We start from the raw sequence: 17,475 nt of genomic DNA, 5'->3' as shown, positions 1-17,475 counted from the left end.
TCATTTTTCTCAATAACGAAATGAAGTATAATATTTTTGGCTCATTTTTTTTTATTGCGTTCACTTTGTTTACTTTAAGGACTCGTGAAATTCGGATGACGTTTTGGGTCATATTTATGCAGAAATATAGGAATTTCTAAAGGGTTCACAAACTTTCAAGCAACAGCGTATTCATACTACAAAATGGCGTCGAATATCGCGCAAGAGTGCGATTTGGGGCGTCTTAAGTATATAAATAGTAAATAGCTACTCCTTAAACTCTAATACTCTTTAACCAGATGTTTTCGTTTTATTCTTCTTTCCTTTGTGTCTTACAGACCTTGACATTCAGTATGGGACAGAGCTGACCCAGGGCCCCGAAGTGGATCGGGTCAAGGTGGTGTCTCAGTGCTACAGCTCCATCGAGGCCTCGTCCAACGGTGCAGACGTCCACAGGATGACCAACGGTGAAACCGTGTCCTATTGGCAGTCTGACGGCAGCGCGCGCTCCCACTGGATCAGGCATGGTGGCTTTGTCCTGTTTAAAACCTACACATTCTACGTTTGATTCTATCAGTCGATACGTTCCGTGATGTAGTGAGTACAGTACGGCTCGTTTAGACCGCAGTAGCTGTTCTCATGAGGGATCCAGAGCAGTACACATTTAGGATGATTACACACTCTGTCTGTTCTGGTCATTGACACAGCAGTGCATTATTTAAGCCTTTATGGGTGTGTCATGGTTACGTGGTTATGACAAATTAGTCTTGAATAATCTTGATAACAAGCGATTTGTAGTAAGCAGGTGAGAAAGCCTAGCCTAGAACACCAGATGTGCATACTGTAGTGTTTACACAGCAGTAACAGCCGGATTAAAACCATGCCTCGGCTATTAAAGTGCCCAGGAAGAGCCTCGAGTTGATTTAGTATGTTAATGCATTTTCCTTTGTTGTACTGCTGACCAGAAGGTCATGAGTTTGAATCCCAAGGTCACAATGTTGCCACTGCTGGGTCACTGGGCAAGGGTCACTTTGGATAAGGGGACGTCTGCCAAATGCTGTAAATGTAAACGAGAACATTTTTTAATCTAGTGGTGCTGTAATTATAAAAATGCAGTTCATATGAAAGTGATCATTTACAGTAGAATACAAAGCCAAGCTTTTCAGTGTACTGTCAGACTTACTGTAGGACCACACAGTCTGCAGTGCCACTAGACTCTAAAACACCAATATTGATTGAAGAGGAACGTGTGAAAAAGGGTTGATCTGAAACTTCTAAAAGTGTAACAACACGTAACACTCTGTTTTACTCCGTTGCAGGTTAAAACTGAAGCCAGACGTGGTGCTGAGGCGGTTGGCCATCGCCGTAGCTTCCAGCGATCACAGCTACATGCCGCAGCTGGTGTCTGTGTCTGTAGGAAAGAGTCGACGCTCGCTGCAGGAGATCAGAGACATTCGCATCCCCAGCAACGTCACAGGCTACGTGCCTTTGCTGGACAACGCCAACATCTCTCAGCCATGTGAGCTTCCCTCAGCATTTCTAGAAAAAGAAACCTATGTTATTGATATGTTCTGAGATTTCACGACATGGCTCAGTTTTCATACAGACACAAACGGGATAGAACCATCATAATGTTAGTGTTTAGTAACTTTTAAACTGTCAGCCATGACTTCCTGTTTAATTACAAGGGGATCGTTTCCCTGGAGTCATTGCTCTGTATGGGGATTAGAGAATAGAGCAATAAAATGCGAAATGAAAACTAATCAGGCAATGGCTATAGGCAGACAAGTGGATACATGGATGGACAGCATTTGGCAGATGGATCTCCTGCACTATGATAATCTCCTGCATTCTGATAATCTGCACTATGATAATCTCCTGTGCTCTGATAATCTCCTGCACTATGATAATCTCCTGTGCTCTGATAATACTCTACTGCACTATGATAATCTCCTGTGCTCTGATAATCTCCTGCACTATGATAATCTCCTGTGCTCTGATAATACTCTACTGCACTATGATAATCTCCTGTGCTCTGATAATACTCTACTGCACTATGATAATCTCCTGTGCTCTGATAATACTCTACTGCACTATGATAATCTCCTGTGCCCTGATAATCTCCTGCACTATGATAATCTCCTGCACTCTGATAATCTCCTGTGCCCTGATAATCTCCTGCACTATGATAATCTCCTGCACTCTGATAATCTCCTGTGCTCTGATAATCTCCTGCATTCTGATAATCTCCTGCATTCTGATAATTTCCTGCACTATGATAATCTCCTGTGCTCTGATAATCTCCTGCGCTCTGATAATCTCCTGCACTCTGATAATCTCCTGCACTCTGATAATCTCCTGCACTATGATAATCTCCTGCACTATGATAATCTCCTGCATTCTGATAATCTCCTGCATTCTGATAATCTCCTATGCTCTGATAATCTCCTGCATTCTGATAATCTCCTGCGCTATGATGATCTCCTGTGCTCTGATAATCTCCTGTGCTCTGATAATCTCCTGCACTCTGATAATCTCCTGTGCTCTGATAATCTCCTGCGCTCTGCCTGTACAGATGTTCAGATCAACATTAAGCGGTGTTTAAGCGATGGCTGTGATACACGTATCCACGGCCTGAAGACCATGGGTTACCAGGTGACTAAGAGCAGAGAGGTGTCCGTATCCGACGCCTCGGCCATCTGGTACCTGTCTCTGCTCACCTCACTGGTGACGGCGTCTATGGAGACCAACCCCGCCCTCGCCAACACCGTCCTCCAGAGCACACAGTGAGTCTTCATAGCCACCACAGGGAGTCTTAATAGTGCTTAATTGAGACACGCTCATAACCCTGGTGCTCTCTTAATTTATTTTTTAAGTGTGAACCAATGAGGTCTTGTAAATCTGATTTGTGTAAAGGCTTGTATTGTTTCTATTCTTCTGATGTGTAAATGAATCCGGTGTGTGTCTTATAGAAAAGCTCTAGAGCACATGCCACCTCTGTCTTTAACGCCGTCCTCCACCGAGTTCCCCAAGTTCTTCTCACCGAACATCCTGGAAGAGGTGGATGCCTTCCTCCTCAGGATCGCAGAGTAAGCAGCTTCTCCTCTGCTGACACACACACACGCGCACACACACACAAGCACACACACATGCACACACACACACAAACGCACGGACACACACACACGCACCGGCGCGCACACACACACACACACTAATAAGCTGGATGATGTTTTTGTGTATTGATCATGCTGTGATCTGTGATGAGATAATTGTATACGCAGCAGTAATTACTGAGTAATTACACACTGCTGCTGTTTACTCACACCCAGATTCATTCTTTTATTCTCTTCCCATCGTCTCTTTTCTCCTTTCTTTCTATTTTATCGTCTTTCTTTCTTTTTTATTCTTTTTCTTTATTTATTTTTTATAATACTTTTCAAATTTAAATTTTTTAACGTGAATTTTTATATCTGTCTCTTTGTCCCTCTCCTTTTTTTGTATCTTTCTTCCCCCGCATTGTGTCTGTCTGTCTGTCTGTCTGTCTGTCTGTCTGTCTGTCTGTCTGTCTCTTTGTGTCCCCCCACTCCCACCCCCGGCCAGTTGCTGTGTGACTCCAGATGCTGAGTTGACTCTTTTGGCGTTCGCTCTCGCTCGAGGCAGCGTGATGAAGGTCTTGATGTCTCTATCTGGGATGTGTGAGCGAGTGGACTCCAAATATCGCTCTGCCTTACTGTTGGCCTCCATGGCCTCGGTGCGGCTCAGCCTTCTCTACCGCAACGGTAACACTCTCATACTGACATCACTCTACAGCTCTCTCTGATAAGAACACATTAATAAGCAGGATAAGAATGTGTTCAGGAGATAATTAATCCCTTAAGATTTCCAGGTTTATGTAGTAAACCACTCCAGTTCACATTAACATCTATCTATCTATCTATCTATCTATCTATCTATCTATCTATCTATCTATCTATCTATCTATCTATCTATCTATCTATCATTTGTGTTTAATCTCTCTTCTGGTTTGCTGTAGGCAAAACTTTACAGTTACGTTTGCAAGCGTGTGACGTGAAGAGTCGAGATGATAAATGTGGCCCAGAAAACATGCTGACTGATCCGTCTACAGGAGACGGTACACTTACCCCCTTATGTCACCTTTTACTCTACTTCTATGTTCACAGCCTTAGGATTTACTGTATTTAATTCATTAAGTTTGTTTTGTTTTTATACAGCTTTAGTATTCTATAATGAATGTATTTTTTTTTTTTTACTACGGAAGTTTAATAACAAAACTCTGTGTGTGATCACCACGGATTGACCATAAAAGCCTCAGACTATACGTGACAATCGAAGCGTTCGGGATTACAGATGTGTTAAACGATGTGAGACGTGTATGTATTCGATCTGCGCAGGTTTTCTCACCGAGAGCGGGAAGACGAAAGCCAGCGTGATTCTCTCCACCGAGGACCAGACGTGTTTCCAGGTCACACAGATCCGAATCAAAGTGAGTCGACTCTTTAGAACAACACATACGATTCATTTCATTGTTTCAGAGCATTCTCAAAAACAAGAATCGGACCAGAAAGGCTTATAAGGTTAAAGTGTGTTGACTAGACAAGCTACAGCATCGTCTTGTCAGTGTTTAAGTGCCCAGATTAGCCTTGAGCTTATTTACAAGTTTTCAAGCGTTGCTAGTGACATCCTGCTCATTGTAGAACGTCCACAAAGCTTCACTTAGCTCACACTTCACAGCAGCTATGAAGTCATTCCTTCTCCAGCCTCTCCTTTTGGGTTCGCTTGAAAAGAGGGGGGGAGGGGGGGGAGAGAAAGAGAGAAACAAAATAACATTTATAGAATATAATAAAACGTCATTCGCTATGAAGTCGCCGGTAGGCTTGCCTACCACCGGTTGCCATAGCAACACCATTTGTCAGTGGGTGGTGCTATTTTGTCACGTCGCCAGAAAGACAGACTTGTGTATAATGTTTATTTCATACCTTTGTTTGTGCTCATTTTTATAATCGCTGTAATTCATGCAGACCGTGTGATAATTTGACGACTCATTCGCCCATTTTTCACGTCTTTCCTCATTAGGTACGTAAAGGTGCCATCGGCGCTAAATGTGGCCTGGTGTTCACTTACAATGACTCGGAGGCTTTTGACGCAGACAAGCACTTTAAGAAGTTCAGGAAGTACGACTCCTGGGATTTTAAGGACTACAAGGAGTTTATCCAAGACAAGTACGTCAGATTGGATTTCTTCTGTTTGTTGTTTGTGGTCATGTGACCGATCATATTGGTTTTGCATGCTCTGTACTGTACGTAGTAGTAGTTGTGTTGGGCTATTGATCAGAAAGCTGAACGTTCTGGGCCCTTGAGCAAGGCCCTTAACCCTCAACTGCACAACTCTGTGTAAATGAGATAAACCTAAGTCACTCTGGATAAGGTCTAATTGCCGTAACTGGAAATGGAGAGTTACTGCAGACTTCCTGTTGGGTGTAAGATGTCAGAGAGCAGGTATGATGTGTGTGTGTTACAGCTAAACACTTTTGCTAATAGAAAGCATGTTGTTTCTTTCTCTCACACACACTCAGACTTTCTAATAAAGGAGGAGCAGAGGTGAGAGAGGAGAATCCTGTCGGCTGGTTTGAGCTGGAGGACGACTGGAACGATGTGGAGATCAAGCTACAGCAGTGCCGGGTTGCAAATGTAGGAATTCTCTCACATTTTCTCTCACACACACACACACACACACACACACACACACACACACACACACACACACACACACACACACACACACAATAGACAAAGTAATAATCTCTCTCTCTCTCTCTCTCTCTCTCTCTCTCTCTATCTCTATCTCTCTGTTTGTTTTTCCTCAGTTCCTCATGGTGAAGTTCATATGTGTGAGGCAGGACTCGGCCGAGCGGCTCGGGGTTCAGCAGCTGTCCTTTAGTGGCTACTTGTGTCCTGATTTTGAAAGACTGGAAGAAGAGGAGGAGCTGAATTCCCGCACACAAGTGGGCAACCGAGGCCTGGTCACAGGTCTCACACTCATCAGAAAGACTCTTTACTTCATCCAGCAGCTCACTCGAGACATGGTATAACACACACACACACACACACACACACACACACACACACACTATCCACAGTGATGTTGCAGAGGATGTGTTTTATATACATGTGTGTAGTCATGAAGCTGTGTTTGTTGTTTTCAGGACATGATGCTACACAAGCCGAAGTCTTTGTTAGACTTCAGTGGGCTGACCTTGCCACTCTTCTGGGACTTCTACAGAAAACTCAGGTCAATGTGAGTATTTGGATGTAGTTAGCAAGGACGAAAGTCCCACAGTGTTGCATGCTGTTACAGGAAAATAATCAACACTGGGGTACAGTGACGTTTCCCAGTAATAACAGTGCACACCAGTTTGTGTGTGTGTGGTCTTATTCTTCACCAACTGTGATTCCTGTGATTATTTATCATTTTAAATGGAAGATTGTAATATAGCTGTTAAAGACTCGACATTTGCTCTAATCGCAGTCTGGTTTTGTTCAAATTGTTCCATTGTCAGAGAGGGAGAGGAGGGGATGAAGGCTCAGGTCCTCCTGCTCCAGCTCCTTCAGAACTGTTTCCCGGCTCTGCCTGCCTTGCCAGAGTCCCGGGACTCACCAGAGAATACTGCATCTTCATCATCTTATTCATCATCATCATCAGCCACAGCCTCCGTGAGCACAGATGTGGATCCAGCTGAGGCTGTAGGGGAGCTGTATAGTCACCTCTGTCAGGGTACGACCAGTAACACTGCTTTATCTAAGACCTATAATAATAATAATAATAATAATAATAATAATAAAAACTATACTAATTATTACAGTAATAACAACAATAATAATTATAATAATAATGCATAATTATACATAATTAGTAAAAATGCTAATTAGTAAAGTTTTTTCTCCTGGTGATTTTACTATAGATACATCTTTAAGACATAAACTTTTTTTTTTCCTTAAACTTAATTTTATCTTTTAGTTAAATTTAAGAATTAATTATATTATAATTCAATAAAATAGAAATGTTGGAATCAATTATTTAATTTCTTTTAAATATCAATTTTCAATATAATCTTTTAAAGTTTTTATTTTAATAACAAATAACAAACATTAGTTTATGTTTTAAACTAGTTTTATTTCTGATAATTGAAGGTGTTAATGTGTCCTTTGTTTGAAATAAAACAAAGGACACATTTAACACCTTCAGGAAATAATGCAGTTCTTTACCTTATGTTTCTTGTGTGTGTTGTTTGTGTGTGTGTGTGTGTGTGTGTGTGTGTGTGTGTGTGTGTGTGTGTGTGTGTGTGTGTGTGCAGTTGTAGATGGGCCTGAAGGAGAGTCTGCAGTGGAGAAAGCTCTGAGGAAACAGGCAGTGAAGTGCATCCTGAGCGGCGCTGCCATCTTCTACCCAGACAAACAGAGCCGGCGAAACAAACTCTTTGACATGATGGTGTGTGTGTGGGTGTGTGTGGGTGTGGGTGGGTGTGTGTGTGTAGAAGGGTGTGTCTGCGAAATGCTGTAAATGTGTTCTACTCTGCGTGTCATATGTCTTTGTTCTCTACATTTACAGAAGAACCTGACCGGGGAAGATCAGCCTGAGTCGACTAAGCTGACATTCGAGTCACTCTGTAACTATTTCAGGTAAAACACACACACACACACACACACACACACACAAACACCTGTGCAAACACAGAAATAAACTTGAATAACATGCTCCTTTTTTTCTGTTCCATCACTGTCTCTTTTTTCCTATCTCACTACTTCTCCTTTCTCTTGACGCCTCTGTGTCTGTGCTACTTCTGTCTCCTCTTCTTTCTATTCCCCTGTCTCTCTCTCTCTCTCTCTCTGTCTCTGTACTTATTCTGTCTGTGTTTGTCTCTCTGTCTGTCTGTCTGTCTCTCTCTCTCTCTCTCTCTCTCTCTCTCTCTCTCTCTCTCTCTCTGTACTTATTCTGTCTGTGTTTCTCTCTCTCTCTCTCTCTCTCTCTCTCTCTCTCTCTCTCTCTCTCTTTGTCTCTGTCTCTCTCTCCAGTGAACAGGACCCAAGCGGTCTGCTGCTTCTGCCTCCTAAAGGAGCAGCTGCTGACTTTGACATCTCCCCCATTCTCAGTGTTATGGACACTTTGCTTCTCGTGGCCACTAGAGAGGTGTGTCTGTGAGCGAGCGCGTGTCTGTGTGCGAGCGAGCGCGTGTCTGTGTGCGAACGAGCGCGTGTCTGTGTGCGAGCGAGCGCGTGTCTGTGTGCGAGCGAGCGCGTGTCTGTCTGCGCACAAGCGTGTCTGTCTGCGCACAAGCGTGTCTGTGTGCGAGCGAGCGCGTGTCTGTGTGCGAGCGAGCGCGTGTCTGTCTGCGCACAAGCGTGTCTGTGTGCGCGTGAGCGCGCGTCTGTGTGCGAGCAAGCGCGTGTCTGTGTGCGAGCAAGCGCGTGTCTGTCTGCGCACAAGCGTGTCTGTGTGCGCGTGAGCGCGTGTCTGTGTGCGAGCAAGCGCGTGTCTGTGTGCGAGCGAGCGCGCGTCTGTGTGCGAGCGAGCGCGTGTCTGTCTGCGCACAAGCGTGTCTGTGTGCGAGCGAGCGCGCGTCTGTCTGCGCACAAGCGTGTCTGTGTGCGAGCGAGCGCGCGTCTGTGTGCGAGCGAGCGCGCGTCTGTGTGCGAGCGAGCGCGCGTCTGTGCGCGAGCGAGCGCGCGTCTGTCTGCGAGCGAGCGCGCGTCTGTCTGCGAGCGAGCGCACGTCTGTCTGCGAGCGAGCGCGCGTCTGTGTGCGAGCGAGCGCGTGTTCTGAGATGCTTTTCTGACAGATATCTGATATCTCCCAGTACTAATGTAATACCTTCATGTGTCTCAGTGTGAGGTGATGATGGACAGCTCTGGAGGACACAGCCGGAAGGTTCTGCTCTCTCTGTTCTGGGCTCTGCAGGGCAGTTTGCTCTCCTGGTGCTTCCTACAGCTCAAAGGAGGCTCGACCACAGCCTGCGATCTGGCCAGAGACGTCCTGATCAAATGTAAGCCGAACTTCAGCCGAATAGAATTGTCTCTGTGAGTCAGGTTTAGCAAACATCTGGATGGAGCTGGAATAAATGTTCTTATTCGAAGACAGTTTGGAGACGGTTATATTCTACACGCAACTAAGAACATATTTAAATAATCAGCTGATCTTGTTGAATCTATTCACCTGATTCACCTGTAAGTGTTATTTGTGTTCTATCATCTTTTTTATGACCACGATCATACCTCAGTCAGAATGGTCTAGTTTATTAAAAAATAACTTTGAATTAAGGCATCATTTCTGTGCATCTCTTCCATGACAATTCTTGTGATCACCTGAAATCACCTGAAGTAACACGACAGAAATAAAACACAAGTCTAGAATCCCATCAGAGTAGAGTTCAAGTGGACCTGATCTGTGATGTCCCTTCAAATGGCAGTTTGGTTTTTTTGCTGTGTTCAACACCTGTATTTGTGCTGGGGAGGGAAAGCAAAAGGGTCTGAAAGCCCACACTTCCTCATAGTGTGGCTATAACACACACATGCAGCACGAACTCATTTCTATATATGTATAAAATTCCCCACATTCTCTACACAAAGCAGAGCACCATCTTGTACAGTACGTTGTTGACCAACTTTAAAAAGCTTTGTCGTCGAGCCTCGATAAGACTAACCCCGAAGTGGCTTTTCTTATTTCTAGCGTCTGTTACGTCATTCGATCGGCACGGCGACTGGACTGCTGTGAGTTTTCCTCGATTTAAGATGTTCTGAAGTGTTCTTGTGTCTGCTCTTTAACAGATGTTGCACAGTTCCTCGCCAGCACCCGAACCATGCTGAGCTCCCTGCTGGAGAGGTACACCGCCAGTGACATCATCACCAAGCTCAGCAACTCCATCGTCTCTATGGCAACCAGGCAGCTGGTACAGTCTTACCCATACTGCCTCAGTTCAGTCTGTTCTACAGGCCATTTTCTGTAAATTAGATGTTACCATAGTGCGTGCGTGTCCGGGTGTGTGTCTGCCCAAGTGGGTGTGTGGGGGTGTGTGTGCCCGTGTGGGGGTGGGGGTGTGTGTCTGCCCAAGTGGGTGTGGGGGTGTGTGTCTGCCCAAGTGGGTGTGTGTCTGCCCAAGTGGGTGTGGGGGTGTGTGTCTGCCCAAGTGTGTGTGTGTCTGCCCAAGTGTGTGTGTGTCTGCCCAAGTGGGTGTGTGTGTGCCCGTGTGGGGGTGGGGGTGTGTGTCTGCCCAAGTGGGTGTGGGGGTGTGTTTCTGCCCAATTGGGTGTGGGGGTGTGTTTCTGCCCAATTGGGTGTGTGTGTGGGGGGGAGGGGGGGTTGTGTGTGTGTGTGTGGGGGGGGGGGGGGTTGTCTGCCCAAGTGGGTGTGGGGGTGTGTGTCTGCCCAAGTGGGTGTGTGTGTGGGGGGAGGGGGGGTTGTGTGTGTGTGTGTGTGTGGGGGTTGTCTGCCCAAGTGGGTGTGGGGGTGTGTGTCTGCCCAAGTGGGTGTGCGTGTGTGTGTGTGGGTGTGTGTGTGTGCTCTTGTGCATGTGTACGCTCTTGCGTGTGTGTATGCTCGAGCGTGTGTGTGTGTGTATACTCGAGCTTGTGTGTGTAAAAATGACAAAGTCTCTAAGGTCCTAAATAAAGCACGTATTTTGGAATATTGGGGATTTTTTGTAATTGTTGTGACCAAAAATTTATTTATTTATTTTTTAAATTTTGCAGTACAACTTTGTCAGTTTTTTTAATGCAGAAAACTACTGGGTATAGTGAAACTGTGAGCACAGGATTCTTTTAAACTCGGTGAAGACACTTATGTAATGACTTCCTATTAGAGCTGTACTTATGTCAGATGCCTTTCTTCACCCAAATCTGCAACAAATGCTTTATTTTCGAACGAACCCAGAATATCGTGGTGTGAACACCAAATGGGGAGACTGACAAATGCCTCAGATGTCTGTATTTGTATTCATCTGCTTTCAGTTTAAAACTACACCGAGTACACAAACTACAATGAGTGTAAATTCCAGCACAGCACGTCGACCTGATCATAACGTGAGTGCGTCGTGACCTTTTAACCCCTGTAATGTTGTAGACGATCTTCCTGTTGGAGATGTGCGCTCTGGACGTTCCTCATTGCATCATCCTCAGGAGCTACTTCTCTCTCCTGGAGCTGCTCAAGAAGCTGTCCATAGGTGTAGGAGACTCCTCCCAGGTGAGGGTGATGATCTGATTGAATTTGCCTGAATTTAATTACAGATCAATTACTAGGAAGCGGTAAATGTCAACATGTGGTAATAAAGCATTATTAGTTCTTGCTTATTGAAGCACTGCACGTGTTTACAGGGTGGTGTAGAAGGCTGGCAGCACCCCCAGCAGCCGGTGGTGTTGAGGACGTGGCACATGGAGTCCGCTCACAATTACGAGGACAGTAAACACGAGAACACCGTGTTCCTGTGTCCCGGCGCAACGTATTTCGAGGTGGATTTTGACGAACGCTGCGAGACAGAGAAGAGGTACGGGAGATCCATAATTCATAACTAGGGATGCATCAGCGAAAAGAAAAAAAAGACCTAGATGTATTTCGGGGTTAATTAATTAGAGCAAAGCAAACTGAAAATATCACAAGGAAGACTTTAGTTGCACGAGGACTCAGCAGCCTTGGGGATCACTAGGGCTTGTCACACTTGGGTCATTCTAAACACCTTGGAGATATCAAGTTTCATGTTTTCATTGATAACCAGCTTTTTTATTTTTGTTTATAATAATCTTTCTTTAATTTTAGCCAATTTCTTCAATAGATTATTTCTCTTCAGTTTGTCCTGACTTTTGTGGTCATAACTCTCCCCTCTTCGCACCAATTGACGTGTGTCCTGTCACTATTTGACTTTGCTGGGTTTCTGTACAAAGCTAGTGATATGGTAGCTAGTGATACCCCAGGAACCCCCAGGTCCACCAAGCTGCCACTGCTGGGTCCTCGAGCAAGGCCTTTAACCCTCAGTTGCTCAGTTGTATAAAATCAGATACAAATATATCTTCGCTGTCGGGAGTAATCCTCCTATCTCCAAAACCGTTATTTTTCAGGAAATTAAAAAAACGTATCTTCGCCGTATCTTCTCTGCAATGCACAGGGTTTAGTCCACGTTGCAGTGGATTGTCTTGTGCTAAATTCCTGTCCTCAGACGAGCACCAGAACTAGCGGGGGTCAACAGGTGGACAGTTGAAGTGTTCAATGGAGTTAAGAGATTTGTGCTCAAGCTATTTTCAAGACTTTAGATTGGTTAATAAGTTGTAAAAATAGCAGACCCACGTGGGGACTGACCAATAGCATCGATATGTGAAAAAATATGAAATTGACAAAATTTGGACATACGAGGTTTCCGCCCGACAGCGACGATATGTCACTAAATATAGGTTTAGGACGTTCATAACCCGCGGTTAAAGCATGGCGTGAATATGCTTCTTAAAATAGATGCACAGGTGTGCAGTTCACTTCTGCGAGCACTGAGCCACGCTTGCCTCCTTATACCAGGGTGTCAGGGTGCAAACACGTCTATTCGCTATCACTATTGCATTGTTATGAGTACCGAAAAACATGTCCACTGACTAGTACTCGGTCTGATAAACATGGTATTGATGCATCCCACTTCACATTTTCTGCTGAGAGACTTTCATACGTTATTTGGGCAAAAATCATTCATTAATAAAGTAAAGAAGTCACCACACTGCTGTCTGTTGACCAGATTGTACTCTTCTGTCTCGGCAGGTACGACTATTTGGAGTTTACGGATTCCAGAGGAGGCAAAGTGCGCTATGACATGAAAGTCGGCTCTGAGAAGTGGCCAAAGGTGAGCTGGAAGTTTATCTCTCCTGAAATTGAGATCGTATTGGTTTTGTTATCTAGAGCTGTCATGTTCAATAAAGGTTTATTCTGGCCTGATGAGTAAATATGATATTTATGACAAATAAAAATCATCTCCTGGTTAAACACTGTAATTAAATGAACAGATTTTTTTTTTGTTGGGGGGGGGATAAATATATAATAAACTCGGGACCATAAACTCAGTTAATGACAAAATGTGCTCATGATTTATTTTTGTATTTTTTATTAATTTTTTTTTTTTACTGCTGCACTTCGACTTCACTTAATTTCATTCACTTTTTGGTAAAATGAGTTTGCCAGTGTTTGTGTGTGTTTGTGTGTATTTTTGTTTTAGAAAGTCACATTTAAAGCAGGCCACCAGCTGCAGTTCCTGTTCCACTCAGACAGCAGTAACACCGAGTGGGGCTACAAGTTCACGGTGACGGCGTTCGGTCTCCCAGACATCAGCGTCTCCTGGATCTCGGACCTGCAGCTCCTCGTGTCGAGGCTGATGGGCCGTCTGGCTTCGCGCACCATGGCGCTCAAATCCACACACGGTACGATCGATATCCTTTTAAACTTGTGAGTGGAGATGATCCCAAAATAATTGTATTACACCGAGTAGATCTAATCCATAACCTACTAAAACATATCGTCAGTGTCAGAAATTCCTGCTTCGTTTCGTTCTTTAGTGAAATATTCCACTCGTTATTTACTCGTTTTTGGTTTCTCAGAGGTTCACAGTATGAAGGAGCTTCCTGCGGCCATGATGAACCACGTGATTTCCTCTGCACTGTGGAAGCCCGTGTTCATGCACGGCCTGAGCAGACCGGCCCGAAGCCGAGAGCCTGAACGCTGTAGCGACGACACGCAGCAGGTACGAGCACTCGAACAAACTGCTCGGTTCATCAAACATCATTTTATTTTTTTTACCTTCGACTTGTGAAGTATAACGGAGAATGAGTAGAGGCTTGTTTGTCGGAAGATAAGAATAATCACGATCGTGTCTGTTTTCAATAATCCGTAGAAAATGAACTTAAATACTATTCTAGCTCGCTGTATGTTATTGCTTTTTTGCTTGGTTGTGGGTTTTGTTGTTTTTTTTCTAGTCAAGAAAAAAGATGAAACTGAGCAAACACGCATCAGATCTTTCACTTCCTCAGTAATGGATTTATTTAATGATGTGTTTGAACACTTCAGTCCATTTACACACACACACACACACACATCGAGCCTAAAGCAAACATGAAGCAGGATAGATAAAGTCTTTCCGTCTCTCTGTCCGTCTGTTAGATATGACACGCGTTTTTGGTGTTTGTCTTCCAGACAAAACATGTCTCCTCTGGAGATGACCTGGCGGAGTTCCTGCTGGACTTCGCACGCTGGGATCCTTCCGGCGAGTCACGTGACGAAAGAGCGGAGCTCATGAAGAACCTCATGCTGTATTGCAAGAAGCAGCTGGTCAGGAGTGAGATTGCTTCGGGGTCGAAGGTCGATCAGGCCGTAAACGCGATCTGGGCGGCTATGATATACCACACCCCAGCTCTGCAGACTTCACTTAGGAACTTTGGTAAAGGATTTTATTTTGAAATGTCCATCCAGGAGCAGGGAGGAGGTGAAATCCTCTCCCTTTTCATTCAGAGTTATTATATACAGCAGCATGCTGGCAGAAACTTTGCAGAAAACACACACACACACACAGATTGTTGTTAACAGATCTGATGCTAACAAATAAAGCACGAGCCCCCTCTGTGCCCCCTGTGTTTATCTGCCCCCTCTGTGTGGCTCTCTTTCTGCTCTTCCAGTGCTAAAGCCAGGGCAGAGTGGCGTGAGTGACGACCTCGTGCAGGTCTACATGCTCGCTGATGGCATCAGGACATGGATGGTGAGACTGAGCCGTACTCATTAGCGCTCTCTTCATACCTGTGACTCGGCAGTCGCTTTGAACTGAAGCGTCTTTGTGTTTTAGTTGGAGATGAAGCAGCGCTCCCTGCTGGTCAAAATGAACGGCTCAGGAGAGAAAGGGGACAGTCAAGGAGAAGTTACACCCGAGTCTTTGGGTTGGTTTTTGCTTTAGTTTATGGAGGATAATGATGATATAATAATAATAATAATAATAATAATAATAATAATAATAATAATAATAATAATGAATAAATATTGAGCAAGTGAATCAGAAACAAACAAATGATGAATATTTTATATTAAATGATTAGCTTTTGAATATTATTATTAGAGATTGCACAATACCATTTTTTCCCCCCAATACTGATAATGAAACCTTGCGTTTAAGCCAATATTGATACTCCTCTGACTTTTATTTAATTGTTTATTTGTTTTTTACAATATTTACAGCCGAAGTGCTTAAAAATACTGGGGGGAAAAATACATATCTAGAACCACAAATTTTCTGCTTTCACTTGAAAGAAAATAAAACATACAGTTACGTAAATAAACAGTTTGTTTGTAGAATTTTTTAATTATTTTTTATTCGATGCTTTTATTTGTTTACATTAAATTTCTAAGTCCAAAAAACCTCTGTCTATTTCTGACACTCTTTCCATTTGTTCTGTCTGTCTCTCTGTCCTTCCATCTGTCTGTCTGTCTGTCTGTCCCTCTGTCTGTCTGTCTCCAGCTGAGATCTGCATCAGTAAGAGTTTGCTGTTGTTCAGGTTCAGCCCCGGTGCTGGCAGTGTCTCTGCACCTCCTTTGTGTCCGGATGCGTGTAAATCAGCAGAGAGTCCCGTTGTCCCGGCTCTTTCTCACTCTGCGTCTGTATCAGAAGGTGATTTCCAGGCCTGTCCTGCTCCCAGTGTGTCTTCCTTCCAGAGTCCTACAAGGGCAGAGGCTCAGCTTCCTCCGATCTCTGCTTCCTCTGATCACGCTGCTTCCAGCAGTGCCAGTGCTCAGGGTTCTAGAGGATCCACAGAGAGCCTTCACTCTCAGTGCGGAGAACCCGTGTCCCCGCTGACCTTTTCTCGCAGATTGCCGTTCAGCCGCGGCCGCCTCAGACTGCTCTCCTTCCGCTCGGTCGAGGAAACGCGTCCCATCCCGTCAGTCAAAGAGAGATTCTCAATCCTCAAACACATCTTCAGCTTTGTGAAGGACATGGTGATTAGTGAGAGCAGGTACGCTTTACACTCCACGTTCACCGGTCCGAAACAAACCCTAACTCTTAACTGTCGACGTGGAATTGCTCAGACATGGGAACGTCTTTAGGACGGAGAGCTTTATGGTGTCTACATTTCTTAGTCTTTAACTACATGACAAAGAGAAATAGAAAAAGAAAGGTCTGTTTTTAATTTTTGGTAGATTTACTCATATAGATGTTTGTAGAGTAAGTTTTAATCTCTTGTGGTTTAACTGCTGCTGACATTTCTGAGGTATTGTTAAAAAATGCTGCAATACTTTCGAATGTTTGTATTTTTAAGATACTGTAAATTTTCCAGAACAAGTGGCTTAGACACTCTGTGTAATATTTGTGATTATGTTTGTCTCGCTGTAATCTGGCTAATTCCTTGCTTCTCCTTCTGTGTGTGTATGTGTGTGTGTGTGTGTGTGTGTGTGTGTGTGTGTGTGTGTGTGTGTGTGTGTGTTTGTAGTGTTCTCAAGACTCTAGCCTTAAAAAAGTCCCAGGCTCTGAGTGTGTGTGAAGTTTTAGACGTGGTGCAGCAGTGTTTACTGTCCCTGGGGAATCCTCACCTCTTCCAGGCTCCCTGTATTCTGTTCCTACAGGAGCTGCTCGCCTGCCAGAAAGACTTCACCAAGTACCACTTCTCCTTTCATTATCATGCACATCTGATTTCCTTAATCCCTTCTTCTGCTTACTATATCTGTACTGTATAGCGGATCACCAGCGTGTTTCCCTGTATTTATAAAATCCTTCCGAGATGCTTCTGTGTTCATATTCGCGGCCGTATCGACCGTCGCGTTACTACAAACGTAGCATCGTAGCGTTAAATGATCTTTATTAATCCAGTTCCAGGTCGAGTGGCACTCGGATTTTAAACGAGCGACGCGTAAACAGCCGCTTCTAAGTGTTTCGTTTCGACCGCAGAATATGGTGTGATAGCGTAAAAGGTCGTATCGTGTATCGTTTCCTGATGACATCACACATCTCATCAGTGTTCGCATTTTAATATTAGTTCTCCTTGTCTTCTTAGTTATTTCTCCCAGTTGTCCGGCTGTGGACCGGATCTGAAGGATCGGGTCAGGTCGTCCTACCATCAGCTCATCCGTATGCTCGTAGAAGCCGTGCAAGGATTCAGCAAACTCGGTGACAAGTAAGATGGCTTATTTATTTTAAGGATTAAAGTAGCTGATGTGCTTATACTTAGCTGATTTGTTGTAAATATGAAAGAAATGCTGATTTGGGCTTTGTCTTGTGTGGCAGAAGATGATAACTGTCCACAAGGGAGAGCTGTTGAAACTGGTGTTGAGAAGAAGTCTTTGTTCTTGTGTATTAAGATTCAGCACAAGCGTATTTTATCCCTAATTGTTCTGTTTATCCGGGAATGTTTTGCTTTCTTTTTCTTTTTTACCTTTTTTTTTTTAATGAACAGAATTCTTTTTACGATCCGAAGGAAACTCGTTGAA

The 17,475-nt window shown here is 44.1% G+C and overlaps 1 protein-coding gene across 7 annotated transcripts in view; it reads left to right on the top strand.

Annotated features, from left to right (window-relative positions):
- Positions 1-17,475, top strand: part of zzef1 (zinc finger, ZZ-type with EF hand domain 1) — an 80,354-nt gene that overhangs the window by 10,804 nt on the left and 52,075 nt on the right. For all 7 annotated transcript variants that reach the window (XR_007139584.1, XR_007139582.1, XR_007139583.1 and 4 more), the window contains exons 4-31: positions 318-501; positions 1,299-1,498; positions 2,555-2,765; positions 2,952-3,068; positions 3,583-3,761; positions 4,016-4,114; positions 4,395-4,486; positions 5,077-5,222; positions 5,576-5,690; positions 5,867-6,085; positions 6,206-6,297; positions 6,560-6,774; positions 7,355-7,488; positions 7,609-7,679; positions 8,073-8,187; positions 8,884-9,040; positions 9,822-9,943; positions 11,113-11,232; positions 11,364-11,533; positions 12,784-12,865; positions 13,235-13,436; positions 13,614-13,756; positions 14,206-14,449; positions 14,685-14,764; positions 14,849-14,939; positions 15,515-16,007; positions 16,482-16,646; positions 17,043-17,162. Coding sequence is in view for 3 of the 7 variants with exons in the window: in XM_047809138.1 (XP_047665094.1) it covers positions 318-501; positions 1,299-1,498; positions 2,555-2,765; positions 2,952-3,068; positions 3,583-3,761; positions 4,016-4,114; positions 4,395-4,486; positions 5,077-5,222; positions 5,576-5,690; positions 5,867-6,085; positions 6,206-6,297; positions 6,560-6,774; positions 7,355-7,488; positions 7,609-7,679; positions 8,073-8,187; positions 8,884-9,040; positions 9,822-9,943; positions 11,113-11,232; positions 11,364-11,533; positions 12,784-12,865; positions 13,235-13,436; positions 13,614-13,756; positions 14,206-14,449; positions 14,685-14,764; positions 14,849-14,939; positions 15,515-16,007; positions 16,482-16,646; positions 17,043-17,162 (4,378 nt within the window). In the remaining 4 variants the exon portion in view is untranslated. The remainder of the gene's footprint in view (positions 1-317; positions 502-1,298; positions 1,499-2,554; positions 2,766-2,951; positions 3,069-3,582; positions 3,762-4,015; positions 4,115-4,394; positions 4,487-5,076; positions 5,223-5,575; positions 5,691-5,866; positions 6,086-6,205; positions 6,298-6,559; positions 6,775-7,354; positions 7,489-7,608; positions 7,680-8,072; positions 8,188-8,883; positions 9,041-9,821; positions 9,944-11,112; positions 11,233-11,363; positions 11,534-12,783; positions 12,866-13,234; positions 13,437-13,613; positions 13,757-14,205; positions 14,450-14,684; positions 14,765-14,848; positions 14,940-15,514; positions 16,008-16,481; positions 16,647-17,042; positions 17,163-17,475) is intronic.

Source organism: Tachysurus fulvidraco, chromosome 26 (genome assembly GCF_022655615.1).
Source record: "Tachysurus fulvidraco isolate hzauxx_2018 chromosome 26, HZAU_PFXX_2.0, whole genome shotgun sequence".
NCBI classification, from domain to species: domain Eukaryota; kingdom Metazoa; phylum Chordata; class Actinopteri; order Siluriformes; family Bagridae; genus Tachysurus; species Tachysurus fulvidraco.
The sequence above is the reverse complement of the archived record's forward strand: the minus strand, read 5'-3'. Positions and strand labels throughout refer to the sequence as shown.